General features: G+C 47.9%; 1 protein-coding gene across 4 annotated transcripts in view; it reads left to right on the forward strand.

Moving 5' to 3' along the window:
- Positions 1-22,622, forward strand: part of SYNE2 (spectrin repeat containing nuclear envelope protein 2) — a 339,863-nt gene that overhangs the window by 298,082 nt on the left and 19,159 nt on the right. For all 4 annotated transcript variants that reach the window (XM_006142397.3, XM_006142395.1, XM_027768169.1 and 1 more), the window contains 4 exons: positions 15,370-15,532; positions 21,262-21,449; positions 21,937-22,087; positions 22,461-22,612. In XM_006142397.3, coding sequence (XP_006142459.1) covers positions 15,370-15,532; positions 21,262-21,449; positions 21,937-22,087; positions 22,461-22,612 — 654 coding nt within the window. The remainder of the gene's footprint in view (positions 1-15,369; positions 15,533-21,261; positions 21,450-21,936; positions 22,088-22,460; positions 22,613-22,622) is intronic.

Consider the following 22,622-nt stretch of genomic DNA (forward strand, 5'->3'; position numbering starts at 1 on the left):
TGGGTCTGCCAAATACAAATATTAAGATTTGATTGGCAGCTTACACTGGGCTGAATTCACCTTTTTTCTGCTGCCGGTTGGGGACGGAGAATATGTAGAAATCTTTCCTCATAACCTAAGTAAGGATTGAGAGCAACGGCTTTAAACCATTCCTGACTTTACCACTTGCTTACCATGGAGCTTGAGTATGATTTAACCTGTCTAAGCCTCAGTTTTCAAATCTGCAAAATGTGTCTTAATGGCGCTGCTGATGTCAGAGGCCGCCGCCTGTCCTGAGGAATTGATGTGTGACAAATGAGGAAGCACACTTGGCACAGGGCCAACACTTGCTGGGAGCCAGCATTTAGTAAGTGGTTATTTTCATTGAGTTTTGGTAAGAAGACTCAAGACTGTGGCGTGTTTGTTGCATGGAAGAGGAGTCCCTCGGGTATGTCTAGTAACCTCTTTCCTCTGAGAAGCCAGTTACTGGCCTCTGAATCCCAGGGTTAGACCACGCTTTAGATATTTGTCAACATGAATGAATGTTCCAGTGCATAAGCGCCTTCCTGTTGAGTAAATTGTCTTTGTCATCATTTTAATATCCTAAATCATCCAGGGCACCTGGCACTAGTCAAGGCTATGAGGACACCACACGTGTTCCTGGATCATTTGAGAGCAATCTCTAGCTTATACTTTCTGAAGACTAGAGCATCAGTCCACTCGTAACCACTCACGCCTGTTCTGTCACGAGCTGTTTGCCCTCCTACCCGCCTCTTCAGCTGCCTGTTTTCAACCAATGCCCAATTGGTGGGAAAGAGATAGAACAGCAGCTGGAATTGTATTGGTCTTTTGAGAAAAGCAATTGACAAAATGCACCATGGAAGTGACATATCAGCTACCAGCTGTATTCTTTTTTTCTTAAGGCTTTTGCCATACGGCACATGTCCTCACCAGAGGGAGACAGTGAGAGGGACTGGCCTTGGGGGATGGCCTTGCTGCATTCTTTCTCCTCCTCGGATTTTGGGCACGCACACACACACCTGGCATGATTTCAAGCCACCAGATCTGGGACTCAAACCATGGTTGGCCACGTGGGAGTCCAGCACCTTAACTACCATGCCACCTGCTTGCCCCACTGGCTGTATTCTTAATAACATGCTTTTTATGTATGATTTCACTTAAACTTCATTGTAATTCTGAAAGGAAGATACCATTATCCCATTTTACAAAGGAAACTGAGGGTTAAATTGAAGTAACTTGCCTATAGCTAACATCTTGCATGTTGACACAACCAGGATTTCAACTCAGGCAGTCGGTCGCCTCCCTGCTACCCACTCACATATCCTAGTTCGAAACACTGAAATGAATAGATCATGTTGTGAGCCCAATCCCTTCAACCCCGAGGGACTAGGGAGGGAGAAGCTTCTCTTAGTTAAAGCAAGGGCCAAGTAGAAATTGGTGGCAAAGGAACTCTCAGCTGAGTTGACCCTGCAGGTGAACCTGGAGGAGACAACAAGCTTGGGCCTGTGTGTTGAATTACCTGATGAGGTGATCCCTGACACTGACTTCACCTGGGTGTTGCACAAAGGCCTCACGATCAGGGTTGAGCACGTTGGCTGTGGAATTTGTAAGAATAGTGCCAGTGAGAGCCTGCCCTATAGGGTATGCTGATGGCCTCATTTGTCCATAGGATTCGGGACACTGGTTTGTTCTTTTATTTGTTTATTTTTTGGTTTTTGTTTTGTTTTGCCATAGGGTGCATGCTCTCACCAGAGATGGCAAGAGACAGAGGTAGTGAGAGGGAAAGTGAGAAATCACCCCCCGAGGGGATGACCATGCTGCAGTCCCTTCTCCTCCATCCTCCTGGAATCTTGGGCGCCCACACACACACACACACACACACACACACACACTGTGTGATTTTCAAGCCACCAGGTCCGGGACTCTCACTGCCCTCAGACTAGAGCATCAGTCCACTCGTAACCACTCACGCCTGTTCTGTCACGAGCTGTTTGCCCTCCTACCCGCCTCTTCAGCTGCCTGTTTTCAACCAATGCCCAATTGGTGGGAAAGAGATAGAACAGCAGCTGGAATTGTATTGGTCTTTTGAGAAAAGCAATTGACAAAATGCACCATGGAAGTGACATATCAGCTACCAGCTGTATTCTTTTTTTCTTAAGGCTTTTGCCATACGGCACATGTCCTCACCAGAGGGAGACAGTGAGAGGGACTGGCCTTGGGGGATGGCCTTGCTGCATTCTTTCTCCTCCTCGGATTTTGGGCACGCACACACACACCTGGCATGATTTCAAGCCACCAGATCTGGGACTCAAACCATGGTTGGCCACGTGGGAGTCCAGCACCTTAACTACCATGCCACCTGCTTGCCCCACTGGCTGTATTCTTAATAACATGCTTTTTATGTATGATTTCACTTAAACTTCATTGTAATTCTGAAAGGAAGATACCATTATCCCATTTTACAAAGGAAACTGAGGGTTAAATTGAAGTAACTTGCCTATAGCTAACATCTTGCATGTTGACACAACCAGGATTTCAACTCAGGCAGTCGGTCGCCTCCCTGCTACCCACTCACATATCCTAGTTCGAAACACTGAAATGAATAGATCATGTTGTGAGCCCAATCCCTTCAACCCCGAGGGACTAGGGAGGGAGAAGCTTCTCTTAGTTAAAGCAAGGGCCAAGTAGAAATTGGTGGCAAAGGAACTCTCAGCTGAGTTGACCCTGCAGGTGAACCTGGAGGAGACAACAAGCTTGGGCCTGTGTGTTGAATTACCTGATGAGGTGATCCCTGACACTGACTTCACCTGGGTGTTGCACAAAGGCCTCACGATCAGGGTTGAGCACGTTGGCTGTGGAATTTGTAAGAATAGTGCCAGTGAGAGCCTGCCCTATAGGGTATGCTGATGGCCTCATTTGTCCATAGGATTCGGGACACTGGTTTGTTCTTTTATTTGTTTATTTTTTGGTTTTTGTTTTGTTTTGCCATAGGGTGCATGCTCTCACCAGAGATGGCAAGAGACAGAGGTAGTGAGAGGGAAAGTGAGAAATCACCCCCCGAGGGGATGACCATGCTGCAGTCCCTTCTCCTCCATCCTCCTGGAATCTTGGGCGCACACACACACACACACACACACACACTCCTGGAGAATTTATTGCTCATATATTTGATCACCCGCTGTGGAGTTTCAAAGCCACCAGGTCCAGGACTCTGACTGCCGTCAGCCATGTGGGAGTCCAGTGAAGTAACTGCTGTGCCATCTGCTGGCTTCTTGGGCCATTACTTAACCTCTTCCAACCAGCTCAGCGTCTTGCTCCTTCATCCCTGTGGAAGGGAACACTTTTGTCACTAAGTAAACGGCTGGATGGTGGTGCAGCAGTACAGTGCAATACTCTTCAAGGCCGACCCACACAGGGAGGTTCTGTCTGTGTCCGGAAACCTCCCCGAGTATGCCAGGTGTGCAGGTGCTTGTGCTCTGGGGCTGGCCGGAGCTGGGCGGGGCACTTCGTTGGGGTTGTTGGGAGTACCGCTTCACGTGTGAACTTGCTCACTCGCTCACTCATGGAAGTAATAAGGGAATGAACTTTTTTTTTTTTTAAATAGGGAGGAAGGGCAGAAAGGAAAAGAAAAGGAAGAACATGCTAAGTAAGCCAGATGTGGTGATACACTCCTGTTGTCCCAGCTACTGGAGAGGTTGAGGCAGGAGGACTGAGACAGTGAGACACTTGTTTGTTTTTATTTTTTTTCTTTATTAATCAAAGCTTAGAAGGTGATTCTACATAGTAACCCACTCCATCACATCAAAATTTCAACTACAAGCCTTTAACTTCAAGGTTTGGAATGGTAAGAAGTTTAAGACCTCAACAAAACATATATATATATATTTTTTTGAGAGGTTTTTGCCATATAACGCATGCACTTGCCAGAAAGACAGAGACAGAGGGTGAGAAATCACCCCCCCAGGGGGAATGGCCATGCCACACTTCCTTCTCCTCCATTCTCCTCTCAGGATCTTGGGCACACACGCACACACGCCCGGCGTGAGTTTAAATTACCAGGTCCGGGACTTGAACCGCAGTCGACTACACAGGAGTCTAGCAACATAGCCATTATGCTAACTGCTGGTCCCAATAAAACAGTTTTAATCAGAGGGGGAAATTTTTTTAAAAGCTTGTTGTTTTGGATTTATTCTCAGCAAAATAGAGGAAGCAAGTTTTAAAAGAATTAATAAAACCTTGAAGTCAGAATTCCTTAAAAATACATTAAATTTATGGTTGTTTTAGATGGTAAGGTCCTATTATGGGATGAGTGAGGGAAGAAGCCAGTGTTTATTTTTTAAGTGCCAGGCTCATCACATATATTACTTCAATTTAATTCTTGAAACAGTACTGCAAAGTCAGTATGCTCTTTCATTGACAGGGAGGGAAACTGCAGCTCACTGAAAGAGTAACTAAGTTAACTGGGCAGCTTCAGTTCTGCCTAGGGTGTGAACAAGAGCCAAGGTCTCTCCATCCCATGGCATCATCCATTAAAAGAGCATTTGGTGGGGCCGGCAGGTAGCGTGGTGGTTAGGGTGCTGGACTCCTATGTGGTCGACCGTCCTTCAAGTTCTAGACCTGGCAGCTTGCTTTCTGACTCCCCCTGCCCCCGCCCATGTCTCTCTGGTGAGCACATGTGCCCTATAGCTAACTTAAAATAATAATAATAATAGAAAATAAAATTAAAATCCATAATTTTTTTAAAAAAGATTATTCGGCTCCTATGAAACATGGGCTTTTAAAAGCAGTTTATACGAATTTTCCTAAAACCTAGTACTTAGTGTAGAAATTACTGTTTAGGGACCAGCAGATGGCATAGTGGTTATGTCGCAGGACTCCCACATAGTCAACTGCAGTTCAAGTCCCAGACCCAATGGCTTAAAACTCACGCCAGGGACGTGTGCGTGCGTGCCCAAGGTCTTGAGAGGAGAATGGAGGAGAAGGGATTGCGGCCACCCCCACTAGGGGGTGATGACTCTATTTCTGTCTCTCTGTCTTTGCTATAGCAAAAATATCTCTCTCAAAAAACAGAAAGAAATTGCTATTTAATCAAAACAGCAGTTCTCGAATATAAACATGCATCAGAATGTTTAGGATTCATGAAAACATGGGTGGTTGAGCCCCAGCCCCAGAGCTTCTGATTCCGTAGATCTCAGTGGGCTGAAAACCTCCATTTCTAACAAGCACTCGGGTATTGCCAGTGATCCAGGGAACACACTTTGAGAAGCACTGCACTGGTGGAAGCAGCAGGGTGCAGTGATCCCGGCTGAACCAGGAGCGCCCGGTCCTGCAGCTGCTTCACTGTGCACAAGGTTAGGGCCTCTGTGAGCCTCCGTTTCCTTCTGGATAAACTGCACAAGCCCTGCTTTCTCCCTCAGTTGTAGGGTGGTCACCTGGTGGTCGAGGACTGGGATCCCGGAGGAGAAGGCACCAGGATGACCACGGGCCCGCCCATTCACATCCACCGTTGGCCCCTGCTCAGTTCCACATGGCTGTGTGGTAAACAGCTGGGAGCGGAGGGGCCTTGGCCCCAAACCTCTGTTCAGTTTTGTTTATCTTACTCTTGAACTATTCTTCAGCTTCTATAAAACTCTTAAAGCAAAGAAGTAAAGGACACATTTCCTGAAATAGCCTGTCGAAGGGGGCTGGAGAGCCTAAGTCCCAATCACCTTGGAACATAGCCCCGGTGTGGGCGTTGAAGTGGCAGCACTGGCTTTCCTTCAGAGTCGCCTGGAGCTTCGGGCTGTTCTCGTAGACCCTTGGTCGGCTTCTCATTTGTGACATCTACACTTATCTAAAATGTGTAGAAATCTCATTAGGCATTTAAAGTACTATGTATATTTTTTTGTGACTGGTGTGATTACCTAGAACCCAATCTGATTTGATGACAAGAAATATTAATTATATACTACTATGGTCATTGGACAGAGTACGTGAAGAGTTAAGCCTTTTTTTTTTTTTTTTTAATCATAGCTATTACGCCTCCTCGTCCTCAGGTTTCCTTAAAATAGTGTCTTTGAAAAGTGAGTTGGCAAACCCTGAATACAGGAAAGAGACTAAATTACACAAGTTGTTTTGCAGAACTCCCAGTGTGTGTGACCCTCTGTTTCGAAGGAAGCCAGTTCACCTGGGAACGGTTGAGGTAGAATGTTGGGTGATAGAAACTTACCTTGCCTCAGCCAGCATAGACCAAAGCTCTGGAAAGAAGGTCCTTGGATGGGTCAGCAGGTGGCGTGGTGGTTAAGGTCTGGATCCCACATGGTTGATTGTGTGATTCAACTCCCACACCCGGCAGCCTGAAAAACATGCCAGATACCTGTGCATGCGTGCCCAGAATCCCAGGAGGAGAAGGGATTGCAGCATTGCCCCCCCACCCCACGTACACAAGGGGGTGATTTCTCACTTTATCTCTCTGGCGAGTACACATGCCCTGTAACAAAAAACTTAAATATGGATACCATCCCCTCTGTGAAACTAATGCCAGAGGAGGACTCAGCCTGCTTTGTAACCTCACCTATGTCTGCCTGCATTTCAAAACCCAGTCCTTGACCCCCTTAGAAACCATCAAATTTTGTTTCATTCATCAAAACCTCGGTGTATGCTTTGAAGCTAGAGACCCATATCCACAGGTCAGGCTGTGTCTTTAGTGAACTCTTCTGGCTGCATCTTGGAGGAAGCTCTTCAGAGTCCTGGGCTGGGGATGGGAGACTTTAAATTCTCTCTCCCAGCAGTTTGTGTGAATGGCTGGGTGTAAGTTTTCAGTGCCTGAGGCAGATGAGAGAGCTCCAAGGAAAATCAGGCCCCAAGAATATTCACATTGGCCATCTCTAGGTGTTGGGCTTGGGGCTTGTTGGTGTTTCAATTTTTTTTTTCTTTTCTTTTCTTTTGCTATAGGGTGCGTGCGCTTGCCAGAGAGACAAAAAGCGAGAAATCATCCCCCAGGGGGGATGGTCACACCGCAATTTCCCTTCTCCTCCATTCTCCTCTTGGGATATTGGGCACGCATGCACACGTGCCTGGCCACCAGGTCTGAGACTCAAACCGCAGTCTAGTGCATGGGAGTCCAGCGATGTAGCCATTACGCCATCTGGTGGTCCCCTCTAATTTTCTTTTTTCTTACTGTGTTTATGATGGGAAAAGTAACACGGGAACTTTTTTTCTTCCTTTAAATAAAAATGTCATGAATGGGGGCCAGCAGGTGCTATGGTGATTAAGGCACTGAATCCCACGTGACCAACTCCATAGTTCCAGTCCTAGACCCAGTGATTTGAAAAACACGCCTGGCATGTATGCATGCCTGCTCAGAATCCCAAGAGGAGAATGGAGGATAAGGGATTGCAGTGTGACCATGCCCCCTAGGGCTGATCCCCCCAAGTAAGTGCAGAAGCCTTATGGCAAACATCTTTTAACCAAAAAAAAAAAGTTTATCTTCGATGTTGTTACCGTTCTCCTTAATTTGTCTTCAGTAGTAGGTCATTCACAGATAGGTACATCCATAAGCCAGTGTTTGAAGGAAGGACTTACGCATAGTAACTGTCTGACCTCCAAGACTGGGCTGTTTCTACGCATACTAGGTTACCCTTGCAGTATCAGAATTATCAAGTCCATGAAAAGAAACTAAACATCATTTTCACAATCCACCTACCAGTGTGAAAAGCCTACATAATTTATATTAGTGGAGATTATAATGTTATTTTAACTTACCCGTTGTTACCATGGCAACTCTCTGTTAAGATTGTTTTCCCATCCCCTTGCAGAGTGGGCAGGGAGATGTGTACCTTTTTGAACTGATAAAAACTTTTCATTGCTCTCCTTTTATCTCTATTTTCTCAAGGTTATTTTAGAAGACCAAACAATGCTGCTAGTCATAAAGCTGACTTGCTTCAGTCTTAGCAGGTTGCTCAATTCAGTGCAACTGGAAAGTTAGATTTTAGCACAGGGAGAGCCAGAGGAGGTGGGCCTCCCACCTTCGCTTTTCCTTCTTATCCTGATCATTCCACCCCTGGAACAGTGGCTGCGGCTCCGAGCCCTGCAGAAATGCCTTCCTGAGGGTTGGGAGCTCCTCGTAGGAAGAGCAGCCATTAGTAGGTTAACGTCCGGCATCAGACTGGTCCCCTATACCGAACCTCCATGGTCCGAATTTAGCAGGTTGCAGGGAAAGCCAAGTATGTGGGCACGAGTTAGGGGCTGCATTCTGGGAGAACTGTCACCAGATCTCCAGTTTTAATTGCACGGGTCTAGAACGCGCTGGCTGTGTTTCAAGGCAGGGATGTAATAATGACTGAGTGTTGGGGCTTAGAGACCCGTGAGAAATGATTGATATCAAGCCTAAAAATAATGCTGAAAGTGAGGCTAAGAAGGGCTGGACACAAAGCTGAAGCAGTAGTCAGGTAAGCAGAGCCTCTCAAGATGGCTTGGAGAAACCGAGGCTGGGGATAGATACGGAGGAAGTTTCACATTACCCCCACACATTACGGTAAACCCAGGAAGGAGCCAGCAAGGAAGAACATAACATTTCTTCCACTGCAACATCTTTAACTCCATTTATACTGCAAGATAGGGTTGTTCCCCCCCCTACAAAAAGCAAAGGAATGGATTATATAAACTCCTTGCTCCTCTTAAACTAGGACATACAGGACTAAAAAGGCAGGGAGTGAACCCCCATGGGAAGGCATTCCTCTTAGAGTCAGGAGCTTCAGATTTTACTGTTTCTTTTAAACCTGAAATAGACATTTTTAATTACAAACAGAAGTCCTCTATTCTGACGCCTCAAACCTAACTGCTTGTCCCCTTGGTGAATATAGTCCTTCCTAAATAACCAGGGGCCAAGATAAAGTGTCTTTCTTCCCCACCACGGCAGTCCTGTAGCATCAGAACAAAGACGTGTGTGCGTGTATGTGTGCGTTTGTGTGTGTATGTGTGCGTTTGTGTGTGTGTGTACGTGTATGTTTGTGTGGAAAGAGCTGGAGATACTTATTGGAAAGAAGAAAACTGAGATTAAAATTGCGGTTAGCAGAGAAGACGGTGCCTTCCTTCCTGCCAGCCAGCCTGCCCAGGAGGAGCCTTGGGGAGCGCTGCGTCCTCCCTGCAAGATGCTGCACCAGTGAATGAGGGGGGCATGCGGGGCGGGGGAGGGGCTGCCTCGGCCCTGGGAGGTGGAGGTGCCGCCGGGAACTGGGAGCTTTCGCTTAAACCTAAGGAATGATTTTTTCTCACAAACAGTAAGTGCCATTTCAGTCCTCGGCTCTGCGTATGGCCGCAGCGGCTGCTCTCTCTGTGTGTCTTGCACTCAGGCGCTCTCATTTCGGTTACAATAGCAATCCCTGATGAGATGGTGGCTGTGGAGTGTGTGTGCTCAGCCATCGGGGGATGGGTTCTTTCCCGGCGTCAGCACGCGTGTGGTGTCTGCAGTCTGCCTGTGACAGGCAAGGCAGAGAAGTGATTGTACTGGGTGGAAAATGGAAGTCTTCTGGCAACAGAAATGCCTCGAGGAGGCAATTAGCCCTTAATTGTATTGTGATGTCCATGCTCCCTAATCAGGGCTTCAAGATCTTGGAGTAATCAATGATTTTTACCATGAAGATGCGGAGTCATTTAAAAATATACAGTTGTACAGGTTTTGTACAGCGTTTTTAGCAACTGACAGCCGCTGACGGTATTGAGTGTTTGCACACTCAACACACACTCACATTCTTTGACCGGCTCAGTTTCCTTAGTATTTTTGAAATTAGGCTGTCTACATTGGCTTAGACATTTTTTGGTTAACTTATGCTGATCTGGGGCTTTTATCATTTAAATATAGATCCTTTTGCATGTGGAGAGTAGAACTGAAAGGTGAATTATTCCATAGGCATGAATTTGATATTTAAAGCCTCCATAGTGGATGGTAAGAATTAGGCTTGCTGTGCGGAATGATGCTAACCCGGCTTGACTTTGTTACAATAATTCTGGAAGGAAAGCGATATGCATCGCTGCTTCATTCTGACCCATCACTGATTAAGATAAAAGAAGAGCTTTATTCACCTTGCTTCTTTTCTGCATTCCTACCCATAATCCCCCCACAACAACAACAGCAACAAAGACTCTTCTGATTTATAGCTACTCTTATTTTGTTTGGTTTCATAGAAAAATGTTTTGGTTTGGTTTGGGTCAGTCTTTCAATAAAGTCTATATAGGTAGAAAACTTGCCCTTTATACTTAAAAATTTTGTTCTGATCCTTCGAGCTGGAATTCCACTCCAGAAACATGCTTATTTTCGCTGAAAGAATGTTATTTGTTGAAATATATGCAGGGAGGAATGGTGCTCAAGAGAGCCTGGTTCAAGAGCTGGGCAAGTGCAGAGCCGAGCGCCGTGTAAACACACCGCCCGGGCAGTTGATGTAATGCGGTATGTGGGTGCTCCCCTGTGCCAGTAGTCTGTTCCTGAATAGATTTCCTTGTTTCTTGACTTATACTCAAGATCTAAATTTTCCCAAGAGCAATATTAACGAGGCCTGGCAAGGAGGTCAGTTGCCTCGGTTGGCAAAGGATACCAACTCCCTGACCTGGGAAAGGTGATAATTAGATTACGGTGTCTGCACAGAACAGAACGAGACTGGCTGCACTGTCCCTGTCATGGTTCTGAGTTGTAACATGGTTATCTAAGGAGCAGTGTTTGTGTTCACACCGATTTGGAGGTATTATGCCTCTAGACCAAGGTTGGGACATAGAAACAGGTTAACTCCAGGCTGGATGACTGTTTTGCAGTTTCATGGTGACCTTTTGCTTTTTCCCCTGCCCTACTGTGTGCTCTCCCTTCATTTGCCCTGAGTGTGTGTCTGATTCGTACGCTAGTTTGTCAGTGCTTCACTTGAGAACCAGGGTTTCGGAGAGCCCGTCGTACGGGCATTTGTTTTGTAGCTAACGGGCCCTGGCGTGTTCTGATCTCTGCCTCCTTTCCTTAAGAGAACATGTGGCCACCTCTTAGGAAAACGACAAATTGGAAAGTATGAGTGGACATCATTTAATAGGTATTTATTGAACATCTCTGTGTTGTATTATAATGTCTATATTAGATGATGAGGCTTTTGATCATGAGGCCCATCTTCCATTTCTTTCTCACTTCTTGGACCCATGCAGGACCCACGACAGAGTAGGTAGTTAAACGTGTATTGATGGAAAATCATGGGAGGGAAGTATACGGAGCCTGTCTGAGGCGTCGGACTGCCTCCCCTCAACCAGCTGAGAGCACCGATGTGCAACCCCCAGTGCACCCGCTCCTTGCAGTGCGTCCTGGGGCCAGACTCCCAATCATGTTCCCTGATAGCACTGAGAACCCTCCTCTATCGCCACTATGTGCACATCCGTGTACGCCAGGTCATGTGAGAGGCCACAGGGATGGTGGTTAGGAGCAGCCGCTCTGGATCAGACTGCCCAGGTTGGAATCCTGCCTCCGCTATTTATTGACTACGTGACCTGGGCGAGTTATTTCATCTCTCCCTCAACTTCCCCGTCTGTTGAATGGAGATCGTAATAGTACCCATCGCATAGACTGTCATGAGGATTAAATGAGTTGCTAACGGGTGGATGTCAGCTTGTTATACAGATGTTCCACTTGAGGAATAACCTTATGAATTATGAAGCATCCTTAATGTAGAAATGTAAAAGGCACAGGTTAACAATATGATACACATCCCTCTGGTCCTGAGCACCTGGCTTGGACACCACAGTCCTAGAGAAACCAGTTATCCACACCTCCCTTGTAGTTTCCCGCTTATCACATGCCTGGCCCCTGCGTTCACAGAAATCAAGATTGCTGCGTCCTCACATGTTTCCATCCAGGTTATTTTGGTGCTCTTTATTGTTCTTCATTTAAAAACTTGCATTCAGGCTCTCTTTGTAAAATAAGAAACAGGCTTCTGGTGAGAGAGATTCTCACAGCCTACAGGATGAGGTGGGGCTGAAGGTGAGGAGGGGGCTGCTGTGCTGAGGGAGGTGGCAGGAGAGCAGTGAGGAAGGCGCTGGGCTGAGTTCTCCACAGCCATAGGAAGCTCGCCCTCTGGCCTGTCCTCCAGCCAGAGCCTTCCAGGAAGACAACCTTTGCAAACCTTCTGGAGAATCCTTGTTCCATGGTCCCAGGGCTCCCAGCTGACCTGGCAGTCTGGTGGTTCTTTCGGTTCCCTGAACAGTAAGAGTGGCAAGATACTGGGGTGGAGAGGGGGTGCCTCGGGACCAGAAGGTGGCCTGGTGGTTAAGGTGCTGGACTCCCACATGACTGACTGCAGTTCAAGTCGTAGACCTGGTGGCTTACTTTCTCACCTTCCTTCTCTCTCTCCTTCTCTCTCTCTCTCTAGTCAAATTAATAATAACAACAAATAAAATTAAATAATTTAAAAAAAAAAGAGAGAGAGAGTGTACCTTGGGAACAGCAGTTAGTGTAATGGCTTTGTCGCTGGACTCCCATGTAGTTGACCATGGTTCAAGTCCTGGACCCAGCAGCTTAAACTCATGCTGGGCGCATGTGCGTGTGTGCCCAAGATCCCAAGAGGAGAATGGAGGAGAAGGGATTGCAGCGTGGCCATCCCCCCTGGGGGGTGATTTCTCGCTTTCTATCTCTCTGTCTCTGTCTTTCTGGCGAGCGTATGCACCCTACAGTGAAAACCTCTCCCCCCCACAAAAAAAGAGGGTGTACCTCTAAAGCCATGGGAGTGAAGGAGGGATCTAGATTACAACTGTATCCAGCACTGGCCGCGGATTCTGTTTCTGCCTTTTTAATAAATCATCTTGTGGCTTTGAAGGGAACTTCTTCTTGTGGCGTTTGTGGTAAGAACGTAATTTGGAGAATACACCTCCTTAGAGCTCGTCAGGACCAGAGTGGCTGGTTGTTACCAGTGTGAGACGTTGTGCCGACCGCCTCTCGTGGGTTCTCTCAGCCAGTCCCCTTAGCTGCCCTGTGAATGACGGTGGCATGACAAGAGTTGGTATCACTGCGTGTTGACCGTATGCCGGTGGGTGTTGTGTGCATCCACTTGTTTTGATCTTAGACCCACCGGCAAGGTGGGTCCCATCACAGGCGGTGAGGAATGGAGTCGGAAGGCTGCGTGCATAGCTCCTGTGGCAGCTGTGGCCTTGAGCTCTCCTGGATGCTGCCTCCTCCCAGAAACCTCAGATGCCTCCTGGACGTGAGGTGCTGAGATAAAGGATGCAGCTCTTAAAGCAGCTGGTTACAGAGTAGGAGCTGGAAGTCAGCTCCTTGGGTTGACTGGGTCAGCCATAAGAGAGAAGATACGCTCATATTCCCCCTGGCTTGCGTAAATCATAGATTGTAGTGGAAGTGCTTATCCACATTTATTCATTCAACAAACATTTGTCAACACTGCAGAGGAAGCAAGCCCGCAGTGCCCTGGCCATTGCCACCTCTGTCCTGGTGGGTGCACAGTGTCTGAGACAGACACAGCACAGAGTGAGGGCGTGCGGAGGGCACCCAGGTGCTGTGAGAGCACGTGGGGAAGCGTGCCTAGCCTGTCTCAGTCAGTGTGGGTAGAAGCTCCAGAAAGAAAGGGACTTCTTTGCAAAGTACAGGGTTAGAGGCAGAGAGGCCACTGAATGCTTGAGGTACAGAAAAGATCGAGGAGCTGATCTGGTTTGTCAGGGTGGGGCGAAAACTGTGGAAGGGTTTTGAGCATGAGACAGATGTGCTTTCTAGAATGAACACTTCCGCTACTCCACTGAAGGGGGATGGGAGGGCAGGAGGCTGGGAGAAGCTGCTCATCAAGTCAGAGACGGTGCTGGCGTGGAGTGTGGTGTGTCTCTGCGTGTTGGGATCAGGGCCAAGTTGATCTTCCCAGTGTCCTCAGCTATGGACGCAGTTCTGACAGCACCTCCCAGCATGAGTACTGCTAAGTGGGAACTTTCCATTGTAGCCGTTACTTTAAACTCTGGGATTAACTGAAAATTCCCCACATCACCAGGACAAACCCGCACTCAACTCTACTTTCAAGAAAGCAGTGTACTGAAGCACCTTACTTAGTATGTATTTGTGAGTGGTGGTTCTCGCTCAGCAGCTACATCTCTGCCCCTTGACAGCAAGATGCCGTGTCAGCAAGCACAGGGGCACACGGAGGGTCTGTGTGGACTTCCAAATGTGCTCCACACCCAGTCAAGCTGGGTGAGAGCTGGTGCAGATTGGAGAGGTGGACGGCAGTCAGAACTGTGCTTGCATGCAAATGACCTTTGCCCTCCCCCTCCTGCCGCCTTTTTTTAGGTTTTTGCGATAGGACACGTGTGCTTGCTCCAGAGAGAGAGGCAATGAGAAATCATCCTCCAGAGGGGCTTGTCATGCTGCAGTCCCTTCTTGGAATTTTTTGGGGGCATGCACACACATGCACCTGGCATGATTTTCAGGCCACCAGGTCCAGGACTCGAACTGTGGTCAGCCATGTGGGAATCCAGTGCCTTAACCACCACACCACCTGCGGGCCCCACCCTTTCTCTTTCTGACTGACAGATGCCCTGTAATATACCCACATGAGCTGAATTGATGTGTAGGACATCCTCACCCGCTTAGATTGAGGTGGCAGAGTCTGGCATGTTCTGTGTGTACTTGAAGAGAGGATCTGGCCCAGCCTTGGTGTGTAGCTACAGCAGGCTGGACCGCTGTGCTGGAGGACACTTGACCAACTGCAGGTTTGGATCCCTGACTTGATCCACCTAAAACATGCTGAGTGGACATGCATGCCCGAGCTGACAGGCTGGAGGGCTGGGGAAGGGGATTGTACCCTATCAAGGTATCCCCCCACCTCATTCTTGTTCTCTGTCATAAATGAATGAATGAAAGCATACACGAATGAATGAATGAATAAATAAAGGAGGGTCCCATGAGCCCATGAGAGGCTTCACAGGCCAAATATCAAGTAAACCAGGTGGATAACATCTTTTATTGGTCAGTGTAGATCCCCGGCTGCTGTAATGTCCTGTACCCAAGACAGAAACTGGACAGAAGTCAAGAGTGGTTATTTTTACTTAGAAATGGCATCTTCTTTCGCCCTTGGAGGCCGGGAAGATGGACTGGATTTTAGGGGATCCCAGTCTGGGATAGGATTTCCATATTTGCATGGGTATAGTTAACTCTTAGTCCCTTTGAAAATCCACCAAAGGAACAGTTTCGAGGAGTGTTACATATTCTGTGAAAACTCATTTTGGGTGCTACAAGAGTTGTTCCTTCTAGAAAATCAAAGCAACATATTATAGAATAGATGTCCTTTTACCCTCTAGCCCATTGGCACATCCTTCTCACTACTGATGTTAAGCTTTTGTTTTCCATCTCTCTCTGCTTTTTCTGCAAACATTTAGGGTGAAGAAGCTGAAGGAGACCTTTGCTTTTATTCAGCAGTTGGACAAAAACATGAGCAACCTTCGCACCTGGTTGGCTCGAATCGAGTCTGAGCTCTCTAAGCCAGTTGTCTATGACGTCTGTGATGATCAAGAGATCCAGAAGAGGCTGGCCGAGCAGCAGGTGGGCGTGTAAGAGGATGGTGTCTCCGATGCCTGCTCCCGCGGGCCCTCTGTCGCGGCCGTGCGTGTCAGTGCCCTCACATCCCATAGCATTGTTAGCCCATGTTCTCGGACGTGTGGGTCGTCCATCTCACGAGTGCCTCCCTCCAATATTCGTATAGCTTGCCGGGTGCTACTTTCAATAATGTTTAAGATGCACATCTTAATCTTGGTGGTAACTGAGGTTTTAAAATTTTGTCCTTTTTTAAAAAAAACTTTTTATTGCATTTTGTTAATATGGTTTTAGAAGGCAGTGAATTGAAAGGAAAATAACTTTTCTAACCAAGGAAGGTTTGCATGACATCGTAATCTGTGTGTTTGATAGAACTTATGTAAATTTTGTTTAACTAAAAGAAAAGTGAGATAAAGAACATGCTTGGACGGTAGCTTAGGAAGCCTCTCAATAGTTGCAGGGCTCTGGGGCCAGTCCCGTAGCCAGACTCTGCATAGCCAACCTCGGTGCAAATCTCAGCCCCCAGGGGTTAAAAAGCCCCCTGGGGGGACCAGCAGTTAGCGTAATGGCTATGTCGCTGGGCTCCCACTTAGTCGTGGCTTAAATCACGCCGGGCGCGTGCCCAAGATCCCGAGAGGAGAATGGAGGAGAAGGGATTGCAGCGTGGCGGGCCATCCCCCCTGGGGGGTGATTTCTCGCTTTCTGTCTCTCTCTGTCTGTCTGGTGAGCGCACACGCCCTATAGCAAAAAAAAAAAAAAAAACTCTCCAAAAAGCCCCCTGGGCAGGGATGTGTGCGTGCTCAGGATCCTGACAGGCGAGAGATGGAGGAGGGATCGCAAAGTGACCGTGCCCCATAGGAGGTGTTTTCTGGCTGTCTCACACACGTGTGTTCGCTCTAGCCCGCTCTTACTTTCACTCTGTGTCTCTGGGGAGCACACATGCCCTCTGGCAAATTGCAAAGGGAAACAAAAACAAAACAGATGCAAAGAGAGTGGGGGCAACTTTGTAAAACTTTTAAATTATTACCCACATTTAGGGCCAGAGGTTGTGGTTAAGGCACTGGACTCGCATGCTGCCAACTGGGGTTTGAGTCCCAGACCAGTGGCTCGAAAATTATGCTGGACCTGTGTGTCTGTGGGGCCCCAAAATCCCCAGAGGAGGATGGAGGAGGATGGCCATCTCTGCTGGGAGTGATTTCTTACTTTCCCTCCCTCTACATCTCTCCAGTGAGTGTGTGTGCCCTAAAAAAGGAAGGAAGGAAGGAAGGAAGGAAGGAAGGAAGGAAGGAAGGAAGGAAGGAAGGAAAGAAGGAAGGAAGAAAAGAAAGAAAGAAAGAAAGAAAGAAAGAAAGAAAGAAAGAAAGAAAGAAAGAAAGAAAGAAGAAAAGAAAAGAAAGAAAGAAAGAAAGAAAAAGACTGACTAGCCACTTTCATGATGTCTTCTGCATCTTGTTTGTTTTTTGGTTTCTTGTGGGTTGCTGGATGGTGGCTGGGCTAATTGTTAGTTTTCCTCCTATTCTGTAGCCCCTGCCCCTGTGGGAATTACCAGTAGCCCCTTCCCCTGTGGGCCAATTCACCTTCACCCAAAACTTTCTAGACCACCCCCAATACCACCCTGCTACCCAAGCCTCTCCCACAGAAACTTTCCGAGCCCCCACCAATGGCCACCCTATGTGATTTTCTTTTTTTTGGAGAGGTTTTTGCTATAGGACGCGTGCGCTCGCCAGACAGACAGAAAGCGAGAAATCACTCCTTAGGGGGGATGGCCATGCTGCAATCCCTTCTCCTCCATTCTCTTCTCAAAATCTTGGGCACACACGCACACGCGCCTGGTCTGAGTTTTAAGCTACCAGATCCGGGACTCGAACCACGGTCAACTACATGGGAGTCCAGCCACATAGCCATTACACTAACTGCTGGTCCCCACCCTATGTGATTTTCTGTCCCCTAAGCCCACTAGTCTTCTCTTCTCCCTTTATCTTATTTTCCTGGTTCTATCTTCTCATTCTTCCCAGCCGTGTTCTCTTCTCCCATTTTCCACCTCCCCATCTCCTCTGCTGCCTGCTGCTTTGCCACTTCCTCCTCTGTTCTTCCCCATCTCAGTGCTCTGTGTCACCTTCTTCCAGACAGAAAAACCAAACACGCAGGAGCATCTCCAGAACCGTTTCAAAAGTCTTTTGCATTTTCTGTTGTTCCTTAAATCCAGTTCTCTGATTTGAACCATTTCTGAAATCTACTGTACAGACTCAGCCTCTGTGGGGACTAGTAGTAGGCTTCTGTCAGTTTATAAAATGTTAGTCGTCTAGCACTTCAGTAGCTTGCCTTTTATTTATTTACTTTTTATTTTTTAAGAGTTTTTTTTCTATAGGGCACGTGCGCTCACCAGAAAGACAGACAGAGAGACAAAAAGCGAAAAATCACCCCCCAGGGGAATGGCCACACTCCAATTCCTTCTCCTCTCGGGATCTTGGGCATGCACGCACACGCGCCTGGCGTGAGTTTAAGCCACTGGGTCCAGGACTCGAACCACTGTCGACTACATGGGAGTCCAGTGACACAGCCATTACACCAACTGCTGGTCCCAATGGTTTGCCTTTTAAAATAAGGTCCAGGGGGACCAGCTGGTGGTGTGGTGATTAAAGACCCTAGACTCCCACATGGCTTATCTCTTTCTCTGATCAAACTGGAAAATAAAAATAATAATAAATAAAATGAAATAAAAAATAATTCTTAAAAAAATAATGAGGCCCAGTATTCTGTTTTATATTGTACAAGGTAACCAGTTCATACTACATTAGTTGGCTATTCTGTGGTGTTTTAGGAGGAGGGGTTATTTGGAAATTTTTAATGTTTGGGCTTTTTTTTTTTTTTTTAAGTGAATTCATTTTTATAAGAGAGAGAGACAGGCATCCATGACAGAGTCTCATGACACAATCCCTCCATCCCAGCCCCCCCAGCCAGCCTGGGTCACAGGTGCATTGCCGTGTCCAGTGTATCCAGGTCAGTCTGGAATCCGAACCCAGGCCTCCCATGTGGCTCTGTCATTCCACAACAGCGCCCTACCACCTGGGCCACAGTGAGTGTCAGGGTCTGTTTGGACTTTTTCCTAACCAAGATACAGATGGTCTTTTATAAGTTACTGTGGAGCTCATTTCTTACTGCTGTTTACTCTGTATATTAATCAGTTTTCTTTAGCCATTTTATTCAATATAAGCAGAATAAATTACAAAGCTGTAAAGAGTCTATTAAAATACATGACATTCACATTTATCCATAGACTTTCTCTGTGATTTTCCACTAGGTCTTCACCAACTGCCAGATGAGGTCGTGGGCACTTTTCAATGAAAATTGTCAGTATTAGTCATTTAGCACCAGTGTTAGGGTTCCTAATTCATTACTTGAATAGTTAAGTGGAGTATATATCAATACTACTAAATTTTAGAAAAGCCAGAGACAGTTCTGTGAACAGTAAGAATTCTTCAAACTAGAATTTTATTTAATGTAATAATTTTAAATCTATTCCTCAAATTAACTCCAGGGACACTCCAACCATTTCAGGAATTCTGCCTAAGCTGCAGAGCTTACAAAAGTCGCCCTGCACATCTCCCTCACAGAGCATGTAGTGTGACCAAGTGGAAAACACATTTCCTGTGAATAACTTTATGGTACCTACATTTTTACTCAGGATTTGTGTTAGGAGCTTCCTGATTTAAAATTCAATTGGGGGACCAGCAGTTGAGCCTAATGGCTATGTCGCTGAACTCCCATGTAGTCGATCGTGGTTCACGTCCCAGACCCGGTGGCTTAAACTCACGCCAGGCACGTGTGCGTGGGTGCCCAAGATCCCGAGAGGAGAATAGAGGAGAAGGGATTGTGGCGTGGCCATTCCCCCTAGGGGGTGATTTCTCACTTTCTGTCTCTCTGTCTCTCTCTGTCTTTCTGACGAGCGCACGTGCCCTATAGCAAAAAAACTTTTCAAAAAAAAAAATTCAATTGGGAGGCCAGTGAGAGGCATGGTGGCTAAGGCACTGGACTCCCACATAGCCAACCAAATTCAAGTCCTGCATCAGGTGGCTTGCTTTCTCTCTCTCCTCTCTCTCTCTCTGTCTGTCTGTCTCTCTCTGATCAAACTGAAGAATGATGATAATAAATAAATTAAATAAATAACTCTTTAAAAAAGAGTTCAGTTGGGGTGGGTGGCCCATGGCCTGGTGGTTTATTAAAGGAACTACATCCCACATGGCCAGTCGTACAGTTCAAGTCCCAGACCCAACAGCTTGGAAAGAACAATAATAATGCAGCAGACACGTGTGTGTGCATTCGCAGATCCACAAAGGAAGCAGAGAGGAAGGAGGAGGGATGGTGGCGTGACCACACCCTGTTGAGGTGTGCTTCCTCCCTCTCTCTCTGTCTCTCTCAGGCAAGTACACATACTCTGTCAAAATTAAAAAATAAATGAATGAAAAAGTACAGTTTGGTGGGAATGTTAGCATTTTATTTTCTCATACCCACCTGCACACAGAACGGTCCAAATCGTGCGTTTGTCAGGAGAAACTGTTAATCCTATCTAGTGACATGGTAGTGTCTCAAAGCATTTAGCTATGACCTGGAGGGAACCTTATACTGCCATCCCATAGACAGTGGCAGGCACTGTTTATAAAATAATCCTCTTGTAAACCAAGCTTCAGCGAATCCAGAGAACTCTATTTAGTATATTAGTAGCGGCTTATTTAAAGTGTTGTGAAGTATTGTAAATTTCCCAAATCGGTATGTTATCACAAGGAAAGCAGGACTTCGTCTTTACTCTTTTGCCACGTAATTTAGTGGGAAAATCAGTGCCGTGCTCTCAGTCACTTACTACAGAATGTGGGTGTCAGAGGAAGCCTGCATCACCCAGACGGCAAAACAAACCGCTCCTTGTCCATTCCTTGTCTCCTTCCTCCTCCCAACCCACCCGTGGTCTGGGAAGAAAATACTCTCTGATGACCACTGACAATCTGTTTGTTCCTAAAGAAGCGTTCCTATTTTCCCTATGGCCACGAATTTTCTGTTTGTAGTCGTCTTTTTACCAAGTTGGAGAAGCGCATCACTGCCATTACAGGACAGAATTTCAGAGAGACTGTCTCCTCCCCAAGCCACAGGCTTTGGGGGGGCCCCCCCGGCCCCCATCAGCTGAGGGCTGAGGTCTCTACCGCCAGCATTATTCCACTGGGCCATGGAGCCCTTGGCTGGGCTGGGGAGGCTGTGAACGTGTGTATGTGTATAAAAAGACTGCACTAATGTCTTAATAGATGGGAGAGTTTTGTGACCCATAAAAGGTTAAGAGTTTTTGTTATTTAAGTTATAGTTCCTGCTGCAGAGACACGATTTCTAAAGAAGGCTTCCCTGAAGCCACGGTCTATACTGGAGGCCTTGGAGTTGAGTGGATAAAATAGACCCCAGGCATACCCAAGGTCTATGGGGTGGTGGCTCGCAGCGGGGCAGCAGTGCCACTGTCAGTGTGCAGAGGGCGTCTGCCCCACTCTCACCTTGTCACGTAGCTGAGCACGTCAGTCCCACAGGCTGCCAGTGTCCGGTGTGGGCAGCACAAGGGCGGCACGGAGATGTGCCTCTGAGCCCACGGCGGGCCTCACCCAGGGCTGCTCCCCTGGGCTGGGAGAGGAGAGGGGGCGATCTGTTGATGCCGACCCTCCCACCACCGCCATCTCACAGACTTTCTTCCTCCGTTGTAATCGTAGGACCTGCAGCGAGATATCGAACAGCACAGTGCTGGGGTGGAGTCTGTGTTTAACATCTGCGACGTCCTGTTGCACGACTCAGATGCCTGTGCCAACGAGACCGAGTGTGACTCCATCCAGCAGACCACCAGAAGCCTGGACAGACGCTGGAGGAACATCTGTGCCATGTCCATGGAGCGGCGCATGAAGTAAGAGCTGAGCTGTCCCCACATGTCTTAAAGGTGGTCGGCCCAGTAACACCAACCGTTCTGTTCACCTCACCCAAAAGTATGCCAGGTGTAGGCAAAGAGGGCCCAGTCAGTGTGACCAGCGCTTACTAACGGAATTATTCAAGAGCAGTGCAATGGGGGAATGCCTTTCCCCGATGCCCTGTGCCTCAGGGTGTGGCCACAGGATGACCGCTTTCCTCCCATTCAGTAGCAGCCTAGTAGTGGACACAGCCCTGTCTCCTGGTTTTGAACCTCTGTGAAGCAGGAACTCAGGTGCTCGGCCCTCCCAGAAGGGAGGTGCATGAGAAAAAGCAGTGTCCTGGTTATTTCCCAGAGGGGTACCAGGGTTCCCCCGCCGCACAGGGCATGCGTACGGGGCTGGGAGTGGGACCAGTGGAGGGGGTGGGCTCCATCTACAGCAGAGGGTCGGATGGGTGGCTGTGCTAAGTTGTCTTCCTTCCATCAGAATTGAGGAGACCTGGCGCCTGTGGCAGAAGTTTCTAGATGATTATTCCCGCTTTGAAGACTGGCTCAAGTCAGCTGAGAGGACGGCAGCCTGCCCCAATTCCTCAGAGGTGTTGTACACAAATGCCAAGGAGGAGCTGAAGCGATTTGAGGTAAACACTTTTCTCCGTCCCAGTTCTCCCAAGATGAACCAAGCCTGTAGCTGGCTTAGAAACTGCAGAAGACCTCCTCCCAGGGGCCGGCCTCGCCCCACGGTGGTGAGGTCACACAGTCCACTGTCCCCTACCCCCACGCCTCTCCCCAGCTGCTGGGACAGCTTTGTGAGACATTCCCAGCTTGTGCCAGCTGCTGTGCAGGGAGCGCAAAAGCCCGCTCTTTGACCAGCACCGGGAGAACTGGTGAAGGGGCCCTCTGTGGCCATCGCAGTTTGGGGATTAAGCACTTGAAGCCGGGAATCTGGGGCCTGGCGGGGGGTGTCCTGGCACTCTGCATGCCTTGGCACTGGCCCTCCTGTGTGTGCTGCAGGCCTTTCAGCGGCAGATCCACGAGTGGCTCACCCAGCTGGAGCTCATCAACAAGCAGTACCGGCGGCTGGCCCGGGAGAACCGCACGGACACAGCCAGCAAGCTGAAGCAGATGGTCCACGAGGGCAACCAGCGCTGGGACACCCTCCAGAGGCGGGGCCCA

The sequence above is a fragment of the Tupaia chinensis genome, unplaced genomic scaffold, assembly GCF_000334495.1.
Source record: "Tupaia chinensis unplaced genomic scaffold, TupChi_1.0 Scaffold000075_1, whole genome shotgun sequence".
NCBI lineage: Eukaryota > Metazoa > Chordata > Mammalia > Scandentia > Tupaiidae > Tupaia > Tupaia belangeri.